The 17,303-nt window shown below is 65.2% G+C and overlaps 1 protein-coding gene across 2 annotated transcripts; it reads left to right on the top strand.

Moving 5' to 3' along the window:
• The first annotated feature begins 5,674 nt into the window (after nt 1-5,674).
• KCNN1 (potassium calcium-activated channel subfamily N member 1) lies at nt 5,675-17,103 on the top strand. 2 transcript variants are annotated; one of them, XM_077119648.1, is made up of 8 exons: nt 5,675-5,757; nt 6,182-6,277; nt 8,078-8,490; nt 8,933-9,074; nt 11,513-11,623; nt 11,987-12,114; nt 16,095-16,164; nt 16,605-17,103. In XM_077119648.1, the coding sequence occupies exons 1-8, from the start codon at nt 5,698-5,700 to the stop codon at nt 16,854-16,856; spliced, it is 1,272 nt and encodes a 423-aa protein (XP_076975763.1). In that variant the 5' UTR covers nt 5,675-5,697; the 3' UTR covers nt 16,857-17,103. The 2 variants fall into 2 exon arrangements, with proteins under 2 accessions (XP_076975763.1, XP_076975764.1); XM_077119649.1 differs by lacking the exon at nt 11,513-11,623.
• Nucleotides 17,104-17,303: the final 200 nt, after the last annotated feature.

Below are 17,303 nucleotides of genomic sequence, written 5' to 3'. Positions count from 1 at the left end.
GGTTGTGTGGTGCGGGGGCAAAACTGCTTTTCCAAAGAGCAAACCGGAGGAGGCCCATTCAGAATGTGTCTTTGGGGTCTCCCCACCGCCGCACTGATGTCTACCTGCAGGTCTCCGGAGGTGGGAAGTGGTGGCCTGGGGAAGAAGGCCACTCGGCTGGGGTGGTGGTCCGGTGGAGACCCCTGTGTCCCAGGCGGGTGAGTCCCGGGTCCTGGAGAGCCCAGAGAGCCGGCAGGATGGCCACTTAAATAAAAAGTGTCAGCCTCTGAAACAATGATAATGATATAATTAAAATAATACCAATAATTACACGATGCTTTCTAGAGCCCTGGGGAGTCACCCCCCCCCAGCAGCTGTGGGAACTGGGGGGTCTGAAGAGGGGAGAACCGGGAGGGAGGGGACAGAGACACGTGGCTGAGACATGGGCCCACCTGCCCAGTCAGTCGACAGGCACATAATAAGCAACAACTGGGGGCCAGGCTGGCCCTGGGGACCCATGAGGCCACGGCATACCTGGGCTGGCCCTCATGGGAGGTGACCGCACTGAAACCTGGAGCTGGCCAGTGGACAGCTGGGAACAGCATATGGGCAGTGGGAACAGCATGTGCAAAGGTCCTGGGGCAGGAAGGAGCCAGGCAAGCTGGAGGAACAGCAAGGAGGCTGGCATGGGGGCACTGGGTGAGCGAGGGGGAAGCGGAGGCGGGCAAAGGCAGGGAGGCGGCACAGCCCACGCACTCGGGATCTTGAGACCTGGTAAGGGGGTGGCTGTAGATGGGACCTATGGAGGCGTCGGAGCTGGGAAAGGCCCTGGTGTCAGGACCTGCAGAAACCCCCGTGGCTGCTATGGAGAGGAGGGACCGGTAGGCTGGGGGTGGGTGGGCAGCCCATGAAGGTTGTGGGCAGGCCCCACTGGCTGGGAGTCACAGGGAGCCTTCCGGCCTGAGCGTACGGAGGGGAGGGATGCTGCTAGGGTGAGTCCCCTGCAGGGCTGATAGGGCCCCTCGACATGTTGGCAGCTCTGCGGGACCCCATGCCTGTCACCCAGGCTCCCATCACGTCTTTAGGCTGGTTAGGGTTTGGTAAAGGAGGATGGGGCAGGCCGTCCCGGGCACCCCCTCCCCACCCCCCAGCCACAGGACATCCCCGGTGCCTCGTGTATTTATCTACTCACGGTTCCTCTCCTGCTGCCCTGGAACTGTGTGTGTGGGGGGGGGGGGCGGGTTTCATGGATCTTTGTCACCATACCGCCTGTGCCTCAGGGCACCAGCCCTACAGACAGGAGGTGCTTGATAAATGCTGACGGCATGAAGCCAGCTTCTCGGGGTCCCTGGATCTGGGGGAGCCCAGGAAGGAGCCCTGCCTCCCCCTCTGACCCGAGGACCCACAGTAGCGGGTCTGTACCCCATGCAGCCTGCCGGACACCCGCCCCCAAACTTGCCTTCCCTCGTGCCCCCCCCCAAACCCCCCAGTTCCCTCTCTTCCCGGGTGGGGCCCTGAGGCCTTTGCATGTGCAGCACCCCCACGCCCTCCCCCGCTCTTCCCAGGACCAGCTCCTCAGCCCTTCCAGCGCCACCTCTCCCGAGAAGCCCCCCGCCCCCGCGACCACCCTAGTTAAAGCTTTCCCACTGACTCTCCCATCTGACGCGTGGGGGCAGCTGGGCCTCCTAGAGCCATCGGAGCCGGGGGAACAGGGCCCAACCCAGGGCCCAGCAGGGCTCAGAGGATGGTGAGGGGACAGCGGAGGGGCTGCTGGGGGCCTGGGAGGGGCGGCCCGAGGGTCTGCCAGGACCCGGTGGGTGAGGAGAGCTTCAGGGACAGCCTCAGGGGGGGTCACCTTCGCAAGCCCCCAGCCCCTTTTCTGCCGCTGCTGGTCTGGAAAGGAGGCCAGGCGCCCCGAGAGCCCACTCCGTCAGGCTCCCTGGGAGGGGCCCAAGAACCCAGCCAGAGGCCCAGGGTGTCCCCAAGGGCCTGTCTGGAGGGAGGGGTGCAGCCCCGCAACTGGACTTCCTGGATGTGTCCACGTCGGTCGGGCTCAGGCCCCAGCTGGGCTGGGGGCAGCACTGCGTCCCGCATCTCCTGGGGTGACCACAGTTGGGGTCTTGGAGGCTGCTCCGGGGTGGGGGCCCTGGGAAGGTGTGGGGGCTCGGGGGGGAGTGGGCTTCGGGGTTCAGCCAGTGCAAGGCATGGAGGTGGGAGCAGCCAGCCGGGGGCAGACGCAGAGGTGTGGGGAGGGGTGCGGCCGCCCCCAGCGTGGCCAAGACCTGATGCCCAAGCAGGGTCCCCCCCTGCCCCCCGAAGCTGCGGTGTCTGCTCGGACCCCTCAGCGTTCCCCCGGTGCCTGCCCCGCTCACCCTGTCTGGCCCAGGCCCCCTGGGCAGCTGTCACACACTCTGGCCTCAGCCCTGGGCCCGGCAGTGTCCAGGAGTCAATGACCCTGAGCTGGGCCAGCACTGGGGCAAGGAAGGAAGAAGATAGGGGCTGGAAGATGGATAGGGGCCCCAGCTCGGCACCCCCACTCTAGTGGGATAGTGGGACAGCCACCCCCACCCCATGGGAGCTGGGGGACGGTACAGGTCCTCTCTGCCGTGGGCCCCCAGTGCTCCCCAGGACATCCCAAGTCACCCTTGGGGGCGCAGGCGGCTGCCTGGGGGGAGCCCCTGCCATGGCAACCCAGTTCACCCCGCTCAGCCGTCCTGTTGGGGTCGGCACAGGGATCTCTGAGTGGGGTTTCTCCTCCCAGGAAAGGTGGCCTCAAAGCCACACTTGTGGGACCCCAAGAGCCCTAGAAGTCCCCCACTTCTGCCTGGCTCCAGACACCCTGATCGCGTCCCCCTTCCTGCGAGTACCCCCACCCCACCCCCGTGGAACCTGCCACAGAGGAGTCGCGTTCATTTGGGCAGGGGGCTAGTGAGCTGCTTTGCAAAGCTGTCACCTCTGGGGGGTCACTTGGCGCTCAAAGGTGGGGGCATTTTAGGGGACCCGATTCCGGGAAGGGGGTGTTAGGGGGTCCCGAGGGCTGTTGGGGGGTTGCCGCCTCGCTCAGGGCTCGGGTCCCTCCGTCGTGCGGGAAGGCGTGTGGGAGGCCCCTCCGGGGACGCCGGGGAGTGTAGAGGCTTTAACTGTGGGCAGGGCTTGCGGGGTCGCCGGGGGCGGTGCCAGCGGGTTCGGCCAATCCGCGGCGCCGTCCCTGTCGCACCGCCCCCTCCTCTCCCCGCCCTGGCGGGCGCTCTGTCCCCCGCCGGTGCGCAGGGCGCGGGGGAGACGCGGGGGATGCGCGCGCCCTGCCCGGCCCCCGGGGGATCGCGGGCACGCGGGGCCGTCTGCCCCCCAGCCGCGTCGGCCCGCGCCCGCCGAGCCCCGCAGGTACGTGGGATGGGGGTCCCCGAGGGCCCGCGCTCGGGGCAGGGCCCAGGGGTGAGGGGGGCTGTCCGTGGGGTCTGAACCGGGACGTGCGCGCGCTGTGGGCGTCGCCTGAGTGAGGATTTCCCGAGCGCGCGTCCCGGTGGGGGTGCTGGGTTCACGGCGGGGTGGGGGAGGGAGGGGGCGCAGTGAGTCTCCGGGCTCCATGGATACGGTGGGGGGCTCTCAGATGGGGGAACCCTCAAGCAGGGGGGCGTCAGGTGTGGAGCCCTGAGAGCTCTTCTCAGGGCAGACCAGAACCTGTCCTGGCCCCAGGGGTAGCCGTGAGCCCCGGCCAGGCCGGTGTGGGAAGGGGTCTCCCGGCTGGTGGACAGAGGCCAGCAGGTGAGCGGTCGTCCTGGAGGACTGTCGGCAGGTGTGGGTGTCTGGGTGCTGGCAGCTGTGGGTGCTGGCATTGGGGTTGCCGCTGGCGGAGGGGGCGGCAGGGCCAGGCAGGGGTGCTGGGGAGTCTCCGGGCCCTTCCACCTCCTCAGGGACCCAGCCTCCTGCTGCCCCGGGGACCCGTGGGGAGCCCACGTGTCCAGAACGTTCTGTGGTTCTGGGAGTGGGGGCTGGGCCAGGGTTCAGGCCACTTGGGTGGCGGCCGGTGGCAAGCGCTCACGACCTGCTAAGCATTTCCCACGCGAGGGCTCATTGCCTTTGGGGACCTGCCTGGGCGCCCCCTCCCGAGGGGCCCCAGCACGGAGTGGCGTCCACTGGGGTCCCCTTTTTGGGCAGCCGTTCCACCCCCAGCACTCCGGGTCCTCTCTGGTCCCACGCCTGGGCGTGGGAAGCTCCAAGGAGCCGCCCCCCAGCTCACTGGGCTGCCTGGGGCTGAGGGTCATTAGGGGTGGGGGCTGCGCGGAGCCCCCACCCGCCTGCAGGGAATGGAGGCCTCGCGCCCCAGAAACCTTGTGTGAACTCTGTTGCGGCAGGCACCCTGACGCCTCGCCCTTGGGGGAACTTCTTGGCGATCCTGTGGTCTCATGGGGTTCCAGGGCCCAGGGGGTAGCAGGGCGGGAGACGGGCTCATGTGGGGTCCTGGGCAAGCCACTCGGTCCCGCAAGGATCTGGCAGGGCCTGCCTTCTGTCTGTCCTGCTGCTCCTGGATGTGTGTCCTCGCGTGAGCCGCTGAAGCCCCTGCGCCTCCTGTCACCGGCCGCCACCCCGCCCTGTCCCCTCCGTCCCCTCTGACCCGGTGCCGCGCTGGGCCGGCTGCAGGCTGCTGAGTCACAGCCCACGCGGTATCTCCGGAACCTCCCGAAGGTCGTTCGCTGGGCCAGCTGTACCCCAGGCCGGGGTTTGGGGAACGCGTGGCTCTCTGGAGCCCCGGCGTGGTCTAGGGGCCTGTCCAGCCATCCGTCCCCTTGTGGGGCTTGAGTAGCATCGCGAGGATGAGCTGGGGAGATACTTCCATACTCTTGCCGTGTGCTGCTGGTCTCCGAGCCTCAGGGTGCAGGCAGGAAGTTGGGGGGTCCGATGGCAATAGATGGTTTCAAGCAGGGAGGTAGGGTTGTGTAGGGAGGGGCCCCGGAAAGGAAACTGAGGCTGGCTTCCGGCCCCGGGCACTGCACACTTGGCCCCAAGACTCCAGGGCTGGTCCTGGCCCCTGTTGTGGGGTCTCATGCATCCCCCCAAACGAGGGGAGCCCAAGGGTATCCCTCACCCCTCAGTTACACGGTGTCCGCATGTGTATTCGGCGCTGGGAGGGCGGTGGGAGCCGCCGGGCTCATGCCTCAGCCTCAGCGGGCATTGTGACACGTGTCTGCCCTGCACTCAGCGTCGCTCGGGAATCAGTGGGCGTCCCGGCCACAGGACAGGGCAGAGGGCAGAAGGTGGGGACAGGGGGGCAGGGGGCAGGGGCCAGAGGTGGGGCCAGCCGAGCAGGTGGGTGTGGGGAGAGCGGGAGGTCTGGAGCGGGAGGAGTTGGCGTGCGACTGGACGCTGGGCTGTGGGGGCTCTGGGGCGAGGGTGGACGAGGGATCCGGTGCCGTGGCGCCTGCCTGGGTGACCACGTCCCTCTTCCCACAGGGCCATGCCGGGCCGCGGGCGGCCATGAGCCGGGGGCAGCTGCCGGGGGCAGGGCCGGGCGTCCTGGGCCGCGCCCTCCCCGACCCCGCGCCCGGCCGCGCCCTGGGCAAGCAGCCCCAGGCCCAGGCCACGGAAGCTGCAGAGGCCGCGGGGCCGGGTGGGCGTGGGGGTCCGGGGCAGCCCCCCAGTGTGGGCCCCCGCCTTGGCCTGCGGCGGGCGCTCTTCCAGAAGCGGCAGCGGCTCAGCGACTACGCGCTCATCTTCGGCATGTTTGGCCTTGTCGTCATGGTGACCGAGACGGAGCTGTCCTGGGGGGTGTATGCCAAGGTAGGCCCCGCCCCGAGGCCAGTGCACGGGGAGCTGCTGGGCATGCACAAGGCCGGGCCTCATAAACTGTAAAGTGTTGGGCCCCTGTGAGGCCGGGCCTGTAGACTGTGAGGTGCTGCGCCCACTCAAGGCCGGGCATTATAAACTGTAAAGTGCTGGGCCCATGTGAGGCCAGGCCTTATAAACTGTAAAGTGCTGGGCCCATGCGAGGCTGAGCCTCATAAACTGTAAAGTGCCAGGCTCACGCGAGGGTGAGCCTGTAGACTGCGAGGTGCTGCACCCACGCGAGGCCGGGCTTCTCCCCGCTGACCGCCCAGCTTCGGGCATGAGGACGGGGCCTGCTGGGCGACGCCAGCACGCACTCGGCCACGGCAGCCTCAGCCTCTCCAGCACCCGCCGTCCCACGTCCCCTCTCTCTGCCCAGGGGTCTCTGTACTCATTTGCGCTCAAATGCCTCATCAGCCTCTCCACGGTCATCCTGCTGGGCCTCGTCGTCCTGTACCACGCCCGGGAGGTCCAGGTCAGTGGCCGTGGGGCCCCAGGCCCGACCCCAGCCCCGTAACGTGGAACGATTCATCTGCTCCAGGAAGCAGAACAGTCTCCTCAACACGCCCTGGGAGCCTCTGAAGCCCCTTGAAGCGGGTGCTGGCTTTCCTTCCCGCTGACTATTTAAGTGGAAGCAGGTGGCGAGAGGGGGCCGCGGATCTGGGGTCTCCTGGGCCCCAGAAGGCCCGTGCCCTTTCCTCGCTTGCTGGGACCCACGTTTCCCAGGCTTGGGGGTTAGTAGGAACCAGGCCAGGCTGCAGGGGGAGCTGACAGCACCTTGGGGTGGCAGAGGACACCAGATCTGGTCCCTGACCTCTGGCCTCGGGCCTCAGGGCGCCCCAGCCTGGGAGTTGGGCTGCAGAGGGGACTGCAGGGGGCTGCGGGGTTCGGGGGCCGAGCCAGAAGCCACCAGACGCGAGGGGAAGGCCGGCAGCTCCGGCGGAACCCAGCATTCGGCTCCTGGGCGTTTGCAACCCAGGGAGGTAGGGACGTTTGCACACTCGCCTCGCAGCCTCAGTCACGGGGGGTGGGGGCCACCGAATGTCCCCTGACGAACAGCGGCACCCCATGGCCCGTGGGTGGTGGGGTGAGACTCGGCTGTGAAAAAGGAGGAGCCCACAGCAAGCCTGGAGACTCGCTGCCACCAAAACCACAAAGGCCATGTGCCGTGCGATTTCCCCTCTAGGAAATGTCCGGAATAAATGAGTACATCCACAGAGATGCAAGGCAGATGCGTGGCTGGGGGTGCTGTATTATGGAAAGATGTTTCAGCCTGGCCGTGTCCCACCGTGAATGACTAAAACCCGCCCAGGTGTAGCCTTGGCGAGGTGAAGCGTGTCCCAATCAGCCTGCTTTGAAAAGAGAGAGGTCAGGCAGCCCGGTCTCCCGGGAGCTGTGGGCGCCTGCGAGAGCCAGGGTGAGGCAAGCGAGGCATTTCCGCAGGTGGGGAATGTAGGAGGGTACCAAAGACTTAGTCATCGCACAGATGCTATTTTAACATGTTATTTAAAAAGATAGAAACGAATGCGAAAAACACAGAGCGGAGGCAGACAGCGACCTTTAAAACAGCTTCAAGAGCCCGGGTTTTGCCTCGGGCTGCAGAACCCCTAATGGCCCTTACCAATACGTGTTATTTCCTTCCGGGGCTCCCGGGCACCGCTGAGGGGAGCAGGCACCCCGGGGCGGCCAAGGCGGCACCCCGCCTTTATGACCAGCCTTCCAGTCGTTTCAGGGAAGGGCGTCTTTTTTTCTTTTTCTTATTCTGAAACATCTTTATTGTTTCCTGTGCAAAAATGACACCCCAGGAAGAGGAAAATCGATACCTGTGCTTTACACGCACGTCCAGGCAGGTGTGTGTGCATTCCAGTCACAGCTCGCCTCAGTTTACCCTGCCCAGGCTTTTTAAAAATGTAATTGAGATACAACTTGTAAACTATAAACTAGCCCGTTTTAAAGTGAGCGGTCCAGGGGTGTTGCATGCATTCGAGTATTGGTGCTAAACCGCATTAGTTCCACCCACCTCCTCTTCTGGACGTTTCCTGTGAATAGGGTCGCAGCAGGCGCCTCTGGGCGCAGGGCAGCGAGTCCCCGGGGCACGCCGCCTCCCCGGGTGGAGCCGGGTCCCTCTCACAGCCGAGTCACTCCCGCCGCCCTCGCCGTTGCGGCCCTGGGCTGGGGGCGAGGGCGCAAGGCGGGAGGGCGTCGGGGCGGGCCCCGGAGGGGGCAGGGTGGACCCGGGGGAGCGGGGCCGAGACCCACCGGCCGCCCCCCGCAGCTCTTCATGGTGGACAGCGGGGCGGACGACTGGCGGCTGGCGCTGAGCCGGCGGCGCCTGCTGCTTATCTCGCTGGAGCTGGCCGTGTGTGCCGTCCACCCCGTGCCCGGCCGCGGGCGCCCCGGCCGCCCCCCGCGCCCTGCACTCCGCCCCGCGGCGGCCGAGGCGGACGTGGACGTGCTGCTGGCGGCGCCCATGTTCCTGCGCCTCTACCTGCTGGGCCGCGCGCTGCTCCTGCACAGCCGCGCCTTCACCGACGCCTCGAGCCGCAGCATCGGCGCGCTCAGCCGCGTGGCCGTCAACGCGCGCTTCGCGCTCAAGACGCTCATGACGCTGTGCCCGGGGACCGCGCTGCTGGTGTGCAGCCTCAGCTCCTGGCTGCTGGCCGCCTGGACCGTGCGCGTCTGTGAGAGGTGGGCGCCCGGCGCTGACCCCGCGGGCCCGCGACCTGGGACACTGCAAATCCTAGGACCCCATGACTCTAGGACCCTGGACCCTAGAATATTGGAACCCTGCGATACCAAGACCCCCTGACCTCAGGACTCCATGACCCAGGACTCCGCAACCCTTAGACCCAAGAACCCCCGGACCCCTTGCCCAGCCTCTTACCCCAGGGACCTCGAGACCCTCTGGGTACCGTGCCTGCCCTGTGCTCCCGTCCCACCCTGTGCACTTTCAGGGTCGGTCAGAACCAGGGAGGGCAGCTTGGGCGGGGAGTTGGGGAGGGGGTGGGGTGCCCCCTGCCGCGGCCCCCAGGGACATCCCCTTCCTCAGACAAAGCTGCTGCGTGGGGGGCGGGGACAGAGGTCCACAGCGTGGGCTGACTGTGCCCTTCCGCCCTGCCGGACCCTTCAGGTACCACGACAAGCAGGAAGTGACCAGCAACTTCCTGGGTGCCATGTGGGTCACCTCCATCACCTTCCTGTCCATCGGCTACGGTGACACGGTGCCCCACACCTACTGTGGCAAGGGCGTGTGCCTGCTCACCGGCATCATGGTAAGGGCCCAGCCTCCAGCCGTGGCAGCGCTTGCATACCCCCGCTGATGGGGAACTCATCCCCTCACGGGCTGCCAGGAGTCAGAGCTTCTTCTCGCGTTTGCCCACCCTGCCCCTTCCCTCTGCGGGGAGGTGGGACCCACACCTCGGGAAACCCCCGAGGACATCTCCTTTCAGGCTGGATGTCCTGGCCAGAGGCTGTGGCCCACCCTGAGCACAGGGCAGTTGCAGCCCCTTTGTTCCCTGCTGTCTGTTTTGTTTGCCGTCCCTTAGATCGGGTGTGAGGGGCTTGATGCCTCTGTGCCTTGGTTTCCCCACTGGGTGTCACAAGGATGCAGTCATTCCATTTGGGTAGAGGGCCCAGAAGTCTCTGGGAATGCCCAGTCACGACCCCCAGCTTCGGGCGGTGCCTCTGGAGCCCTTCCGTTCTTGGCTGCCTTCCGGGGTGTCCTGAGCTACTACTGGGGAATAAAGTGTACACCAGGCGACTCTGTGGGCCAGGCAGACCCCGTCTCCTGCATCGGCGTAGGATCCCATGGCAGGGGCTTCTGGAGCCCCTTTCCCTCGTCTGATCACTGGGTCCACCCCTGCCCCCCAGCAGCTTCTTTCTCTCCACGTCTACCCGCGCGTTTGAACGCCAGGGTCCCCCACCCGCCACCCCTCATCAGTAACTCACTAGTGATCATCTGCTCCAGCCTTCTGCGCCTCTGGGGGGGGGCCCATTTCTAGCTCCCCCAGACGCCCTCCACATTGGGGTCACCACTTAGAGATTCGAGGCCCCCCTGGGCCCCCCGTGGAGTCCTAGCTCCACTTTTGGCACTACCAACCCCATGGCGTATCCCAGGACTGCTGGGCAGCGTCCCTTGTGGCCACCTCGCAGGCACCTTTGCCTGGCTGCGTCATGCTCCATGGGCTGTGGGCCCCGTGGGCTTTCCCTGAGAGCAGCTTCAGGCTCCTGCGGGGCCCTCGATCCCGGCCAGGACCCCTGGGCGGGCTGTGTGGCCTCGGGCCAGCCCTGCCCAGGCTCAGGCGGACCCCATGCTGCTGGCCCCCCAGCCTCCCCAAGGGCGTCCTTCTGTCCCTAGAGAGAAGCTGGGTGAGCCCTGGAGCCCCAGTTCCTCTATCCCCACTCCTGCAGGACCCCGCTCCTGAGGCCCCCAGCCCTGCAAACCCCCAGCTCCTGCCATCTCCCCCCAGTCCCAGTGACTGCAGCAGGGAAGAAGGGCTGGTGGGTCGGGACAAGCCTCGTCACCCCCCCCTACCCCGGCCCCTCTTGGGGCTGATGACCTGTCCTGGGTGTCCAGGACCCCCGCCCCGCTTCTCCTGGGTCCTGGCTGCCTTTCGGACCACCTCACCCCGCCCGCTACCTCCTGCCCTGAGCACCCTCGTTTCTGCCCTTTCCTGTCTCCTCGGGGGCCGCGGCAAGTGGGAGGCAATCCTGGAGTGGACCCCAGGCCCACGTCAGACCTCTTCCCGCCTGAAAACTCCCCGAGCTGCTGCTGGACGCTCTGCTGGCCCCACCCCCAGCCCCCACTCACGTTCAGCCCTCGCCTTGCTCAGCCCCGTCCCCACATTGCTTCCGAGCCCTGCCCCGTATGCGCGCGTGGACCCGTGTGGAGTGCAGACCAGCCGCCTCTCTCCTGTAAATCGTTCAATTACTACTTTTACAAACAAGCGCTCCCCGCCCTCGACCCCCGCCACCGCTGTGGGCACCCCTCTAAGGGTCCCGCCACGGGCTCAACGATGTCTTTGGGGTGCGCCCACATGACCGCGGGGTCCAGGCGAACCCTTCCATGTCGTGTCATGTTCCTGCGTGGGAACGGCCGTCTGTCCATCTGTCTGCTCACGGACATCTGTGTTTCTATCTTTGGGGAGACACTGGGTGGACAGTTTGTACTGGGGGCCCCCTCTCCCCAGCTGGTCCCCCGAGCCCGTCAGTGGTGCCCTGTGATGCTGTGGCTGCCTCCTGCGGGGTCCCGCCCTGGGGGCCTCCACGCTGCGCCTGTGAACTGGGGTCTCTGGCTCCCTGCTGCGGCGCTGTCGTGTGTCCTGGGGCGCTCGCCAGGGTGTCGGCTGAGGGCGGCCCGGCGCAACCCTCTCCCTCTTCCCTGAGAGCTTCCTTCCTTGCCCAGGAGGGCAGTGACGGCGCCGGTTCATCCGTCGCCTCTTTTTCTGACAGTGCCGTTCTCATCCCACCTAAGGACCCGTGGGATTTGGCCGTGCCACCCTCTGAGGGTCGCTGGCCTTAGCTTTTAAGTTCAGGGCCTCGGGCCGCTGCCCGCTGATCCTGCTGCGGGCTCCCCTCCTCAGGCTTCAGTCTCCCCTTCCGCCAGTGCCCAGCCCTAGGGGCCACGTGCAGTCAGGGTGGCCTTCCTGGGGGGGGGAGGGGCGCGAGGCCTGGGCCCGCAAGGCCGGACGCTGACGCCCCCACCCCGCAGGGGGCCAGCTGCACGGCGCTTGTGGTGGCCGTGGTGGCCCGGAAGCTGGAGCTCTCCAAGGCGGAGAAGCACGTACACAACTTCATGATGGACACGCAGCTCACGAAGCGGGTGAGCGCCGCCCCCTCTGGGCTCCTCGTTGAGGGCAACCCTCCCCACCTGCCCTCTGGGCACGCCTCTCTCCTGGCCGCCTCGCCCAGTGAATGGGTGGTCACTACTCTGTGCCTCAGTTTCCCCAGGTACAGAATGCACGTGATGTGGATTCCGTGAGTTACATTTGCCAGGAGTGCGGAGGGGCCTGGCCCAGGGTGGGCAGATGTAGGCCTGCCCGGGCCATTACACAGTCTCATGACCCCGGAGGGCATTTCCAGGGGCTTTTAGAATTACCTGGACATTTCCAGGGTGTTCTGGATGTTTCTGGAAACTTCCAGAATTTTACACCTCCCCTGAAGGTTTTTCCTTCTCTGGATCCAGGTGAAAAATGCCGCTGCTAATGTTCTCAGGGAGACGTGGCTCATCTACAAACACACCAGGCTGACGAAAAAGCCAGACCATGCCCGGGTTCGGAAACACCAGCGTAAGTTCCTCCAAGCCATCCATCAGTAAGTGCAGCGCCTTCCCGCTCCCATGTGTGTGTCTGCCGGCCGCTGACCAGGCCAGGCAGCTTGCTGGGCCTCGTCCTGCCCCCGGGCCAGGTGTCTGTCCTTCCCGGCTGGGTGGGGGCCAGGACCCAGGCTAACCTGGTCAGAGAGGCATGGGCCTGGCCTGAGCAACCCCCCGGCCGCCTTCTCTAGTCTGGGTCGTCCGTCTCTCCGTGAGCTGATGGGTCTTGTGGTTTTCGAGGCTCAAGTCCAGTGTCAGGGTCCCTGCAGGCCCTGCTTACCGAGCCACACCGCCCGCCGCCACCGTCGGGGGTCCCTGGACTGCCTGCGCCGTGTTTTCTGGCTCCTCCTCCCCACTTGACGGCCTGTGCCTCTGCCTATATTTCCTCTCCTTAGGCCTCGTGCCACATGGCCTCAGGCCCACCTCATCCATGTGGCTTCCGAAATGGGCTCATGGGGCCACAGCGTCATTCCTAGTGTTTTCCAAGGGCCTCTTCCCAGGGGGCCACAGGTCAGGACGGGTCAGAAGGTGAACGGTCTGTGGGGGCAATTCAGTCCCCAGTAAGCAGGGAGCATACTTTAGTCTCCAGAATAACAGAAGAATTGTACCCTTTGGGCTTTGAAGCAATTTCTCCTTTTCGCTTTGGCTGCCAGGGAGCTCAGAAATGAATCTGTGGCCTGGTGCATATGATCAGGTGCGATAATTAGAAATGACTCATTTCCTGTGTCATCCCATTACCCATAGAATTATTTTGTCACCTGACTCTCGTCCTCAGCTGCTGTTTGGAGGCATCAGGGGGGCTTTTGAAACCCAGCGCTCGGGCTGCACCTGACAGGGTACAATTGATTCTGAGAGCAGCTGGGGCTTTGGGACTTAAGTTTCCTGGTGGGTCCAGCGTCCAACCAGGCACTGAGCGCCCTGGGGCCGAGGGCCACATGGGGAAAGGGGCCTGGCTTGTCCATCAGACTTTATTTTCCAGCACAGGCATCTCTAGACTGGGCCTGCAGCCCAAAATATGCCATCACTGCTCTGTCTGGTGGGAGTGTCATGGGAGCCACATACACACATTTTCACTTTGCTAGTCGCCATGTGAGAAAACCAAAAAGATTCAAGCGAAACAAACTAATAGATCGCTTGATCCCATGTATGCAAAACAGTGTCGTTTTAACCTGAGACCGGCAGAAGCAGTCACCATGGAGAGCCTTGGATTTCTTTTCTGCCGAGCTAAATCTTCAGAATCTGGGTGGGTTTTACCCTTTCACCCTTTGCGTTTGGAAAAGGCGCGTTTCAGAGGGTCCGAAGCCACAGGCAGGGCGGATGGAAGGCGGGGGCTGGCAGTGAGGTGCCGTGTCCTGTCTGGGGATTGAGACGCATGAGCCTGGTCAGGTTTGGGGACCTCCCAGCCCGCGCCATGGGCCCCCTCCTCCCTTTGAGGGCTCGGAGCCCCTGTGGAATCTGATCCTGCCCGAGGACCTGCCAGTGCGGGTGGCGGCATGGTGGGACAGCAGGGCAGGGCCGTGGGGAGGGCGCGTGGCAGCTGGAGGGGCTCTGAGCCCAGCTCGTGGTGTGTCAGAGCTGGTAGGGGAGCCGGCCACATGGGGAGCTGCGGCCGTGTGGGCAGGCACGGTGACGCTCGGCCATGTCCCCTGGTCCCCCACGCACTGCCACCCCTGCCTTTTCCACCCTTTACACCATTCATGGTGGAATAATTTCAAGTTACAGGACATTTCCAAAAATAGTACAACCCCACACCGAGAGCCCCATACCCGGACACCCGAACTGCCTGCCCCAATATCTGTCCCCTCACCACACCCCATCTGTCCCCTCACCACACCCCATCTGTCCCCTCACCACACCCCATCTGTCCCCTCCACTGCACCTGTTCTAGTTTGCTAGCTGCTGGAATGCAACACACCAGAGACAGATTGGCTTTTAATAAAAGGGGATTTATTTTGTTAGTTCTTTGGAGGAAAGGCAGCTAACTTTCTATGAGGTTCTTTCTTATGAGAAGGCACAGGATGGTCTCTGCTGGCCTTCTCTCCAGGCCTCTAGGTTCCAACAACTTTCCCCAGGGTGATTCCTTTCTGCATCTCCAAAGGCCTGGGCTGAGCTGCGAGTGCTGAGATGAGGAATGCCGAGCTCCTTGGGCTGTGCTACATTGCGCTCTCTCATTTAAGCATCAGCCGATTAAGTCAAACATCATTCATTGCAACAGGCAGCTTCCTAGCCGACTGCAGATGTAATCAGGAACAGATGAGGTTCACATACCATTGGCTCGTGGCCACAGCATTAGAACTAAGTGCCTTCACCTGGCCAAGTTGACACCTGACTCTAATTACCACAGCACCCCATCTGTCCCCTAAATGTACCCCATCTGTTCCCTCCACCACACCCATCTGTTCCCTCACTGCACCCCCACCCACCTACCCCCCTGCCCGTAACTTTTTCCTAAGGACAAGGTCACCCCCTTTGTGATCTCCTTTGCGCGGGGGTCAGGGTTGGGCTTGGCCATGCTGCGGCTGAGGGCATGTGTCCAGGGCCACCTATGTCCCCACAGGGTCCCCGCCTCTCCCTCCGGGTGGTGTGGTACCAGCTGCGGGTCTCCTCGGCCTTCTTATCACGGGGGCCCAGCTCGGCCCGCCAGGCCCCTGACCGCCCCTGGCTCCCAGGCAGACCCACTCCCGCCGCGGCCCCTCCCCAGCTCCTGGGCCTTGGCCCTTAGAGATCGGCTTGTTGGAGATGCTTCCCAGGCGTGGACTCCCTTCGTGTCCGATGGGTCCCTCAACGTGGGTCTCCTCGAGGCCTCCCAGGGTCGAGCACCTTCCTTCTCCTTCCCTGTCCCGTCGCTGGACACGGGGCCGCCCGGGCAGCTGGGGAAGCCTCCTTGCGCCTCTGCTTCCGCCAGGGCAGGAGAGGCAGGCGCCCCTCCAGCCCCCGTGCCATGACCAGAAATGGGGTTCCGGCCCCCCAGGTCCCGGGACGCCCCCCGACCGAGCTTCGCCTCCCACTGCAGGCTGGGGGCTGGGGGTGCCTGGGGGCCGTGCCCCATCCTGCCCGCACACAGCACCCCCTGCACATCCTCTCCCCAGCAGCTGTGCCAGGCCTGGGCTCCCCGTGACGGGGGCTTCTAGAAGGTTCCCTGGGGGTGGGGGGCAGTGGAGGTGCCGAGGAGATGAGCCGGCTCTGGGGTCCCTCTGTCCTGGGGCAGGACCATCTTGCTTACCCTTAGACCCCCTGCTCCCTCCTAGAAGAAAACCTGGATCCTGGGGGAGGGCTGAGGGAATGGAGTGGTTTCAGAGACCCTGAGGACAGCTGGGACTTCAGTCTGGGGGAGGCGGCCACAGAGGCAGGCCGGCTGGCCTGGGCCTCAGGGAGCCACAGCGGCTCTTGAGCTGGAGAGGCCCGAGATGGGGGCGCTGAGTGGGCGGCCAGCTCAGGGGGCTCGGGGGGCTCAGGGTGAGCTCAGGGGTCCTGGGTGCCTGTCGGGTCTCTCAGTTGGCCCCCAGCTCTCACATGCACCCTGACCCTGCAGAGCTGGGGTGTCTGTTCACCTGCTCCTCCAGTCTTGGGGGTCCCCAGGGGCTGGCGGGGGCGACGGGGTATCCTGCCTGAAACGGGCTTCCCGGGCGAAGTCCCAGCCCGGACCTGCCCCTCAGGACCCCCAGCGGTGGGGGCGCGGGTGGCAGGTGGGCAGGGACGGCCGCGCTGAGGTTACATGTCCCTGTGATTTCTCTCTGCCCCACCGGGTCCTGACAGGGCTCAGAAGTAAGTGTCCTCCGGGGCGGGGAGCATGGTGGCATTGGGCAGGGTTCACACCCACCCACGCTCCGGGGTCCCCGCATGCTGCGCTTTGCGTGGGGGTCGGCCTGCCCCTCCCACCTCATCCCCGGCTGCGTGCCCCGCAGGGCTACTCCTGGGGGGCTGCACGAAGGGCCCTTGGGCCCCCACCCCGCCTGCCCGCCTGCCCGTGTCTCCCCAGGCTGCGGAGCGTAAAGGTGGAACAGCGGAAGCTGAGCGAACAGGCCAACTCGCTCGCCGACCTGGCCAAGGTGAGTGGACAGCAACAGGCGGGGGTCGCTCAGTAGAGGAGGGGCTTGCAGTTGCTGGGGGGTGGGGGGTGGAGTCAGGCCACCTGCGGACATGGGCCGCATCTGCAGGGGTCCACTGTGACCGGAAGATCCAATTGCTCAAGACACTGGGAATCTATATTTGATTCCCCGTTAAAGTATTTTTTAATGTTGCAGCTGCTTTTACATAGATTTAAACTGCAGAGGAGGTAAATAGAGCCATTGGGGCTGGAGGAGGAGCGGGTGGGGAGGGGGTCTCAGGACCCCCTCCCACGCAGGGAGTAGTTGGGGAGGCAGCTTCCTGGGTGCAGGTGGTGCTGGGTTGTCCCTCTCACCCCCCATCTCTCTTCTGCCTCTCTCCCCGTCCATGCCGTCTGTGCGTCTCCCCACCCATGTCCTGTGCCTGTCTGTCCCCCGTGCAGGCGCAGAGCCTCATGTGCGACCTGGTGTCCGAGCTGCAGGCCCAGCAGGAGGCACTGGATTGGCGCCTGGCCGCCCTCGAGAGCCGCCTGGACGCGCTGGAAGCCTCCCTGCAGGCCCTTCCTGGCCTCGTGGCCCAAGCCATATGCCCCCCAACACCCCTGCGCCCCCAGCCCGGCCATGGCCCCCTGGCCCCAGCAGCCTGCAGCACCCCATGTGGGGGAACACCTGGGGCCTCCCTGGGCTGTGAGTGACACCTCGCTGCCACCGGATGGTCGATCTTGGCCATTGTGTGGCCACAGCCAAGTGGGGCCCCGCTGGTCGGGCCCCCAGGCCGCCCCGGGCACAGGGCAAGCCAGACCCCTGGAGGTGGGGAGGCCTGGGCTTCCCTTGGTCTGGGCCTGGGTGGGCCCTCTTCAATCCCGAATAAAGCGGGACCCCCGACTGCTGCCTGCTGCGTGTTCATGTCTGCGAGGGGCCGTCCTGGGGGCAGGTCCTCACCTCACCGCCCTGTGTGGGTCCCCCAACCCCCGGCCGTGGGACCCCTGAGACCCATGGGGTGCAATGATGAGACTGACACTCGTTCCCAGAACCCGACCAGGCTTAGAGGAGAAACTGAGGCCCGAGAGGCAAAGTCCCCTGCCTGGGGTCACCCAGCAAGAAGGGGTGGGGCAGGGGCTCACACTGGGGGGGCCCAGAGG

The sequence above is a fragment of the Tamandua tetradactyla genome, chromosome 11 (genome assembly GCF_023851605.1).
Source record: "Tamandua tetradactyla isolate mTamTet1 chromosome 11, mTamTet1.pri, whole genome shotgun sequence".
Taxonomy (NCBI): Eukaryota; Metazoa; Chordata; class Mammalia; order Pilosa; family Myrmecophagidae; genus Tamandua; species Tamandua tetradactyla.
This window is presented reverse-complemented; position numbering and strand designations above follow the sequence as displayed.

Excerpts from the sequence above, each read along its gene's own strand:
- KCNN1 (XM_077119648.1), top strand. The coding sequence starts at position 5,698 with ATGTTTGGCCTTGTCGTCATGGTGACCGAGACGGAGCTGTCCTGGGGG. Across the intron at positions 8,491-8,932 it reads ACCGTGCGCGTCTGTGAGAG|GTACCACGACAAGCAGGAAG; the intron begins GTGGGCGCCCGG and ends CGGACCCTTCAG. Across the intron at positions 16,165-16,604 it reads CGCTCGCCGACCTGGCCAAG|GCGCAGAGCCTCATGTGCGA; the intron begins GTGAGTGGACAG and ends TCCCCCGTGCAG.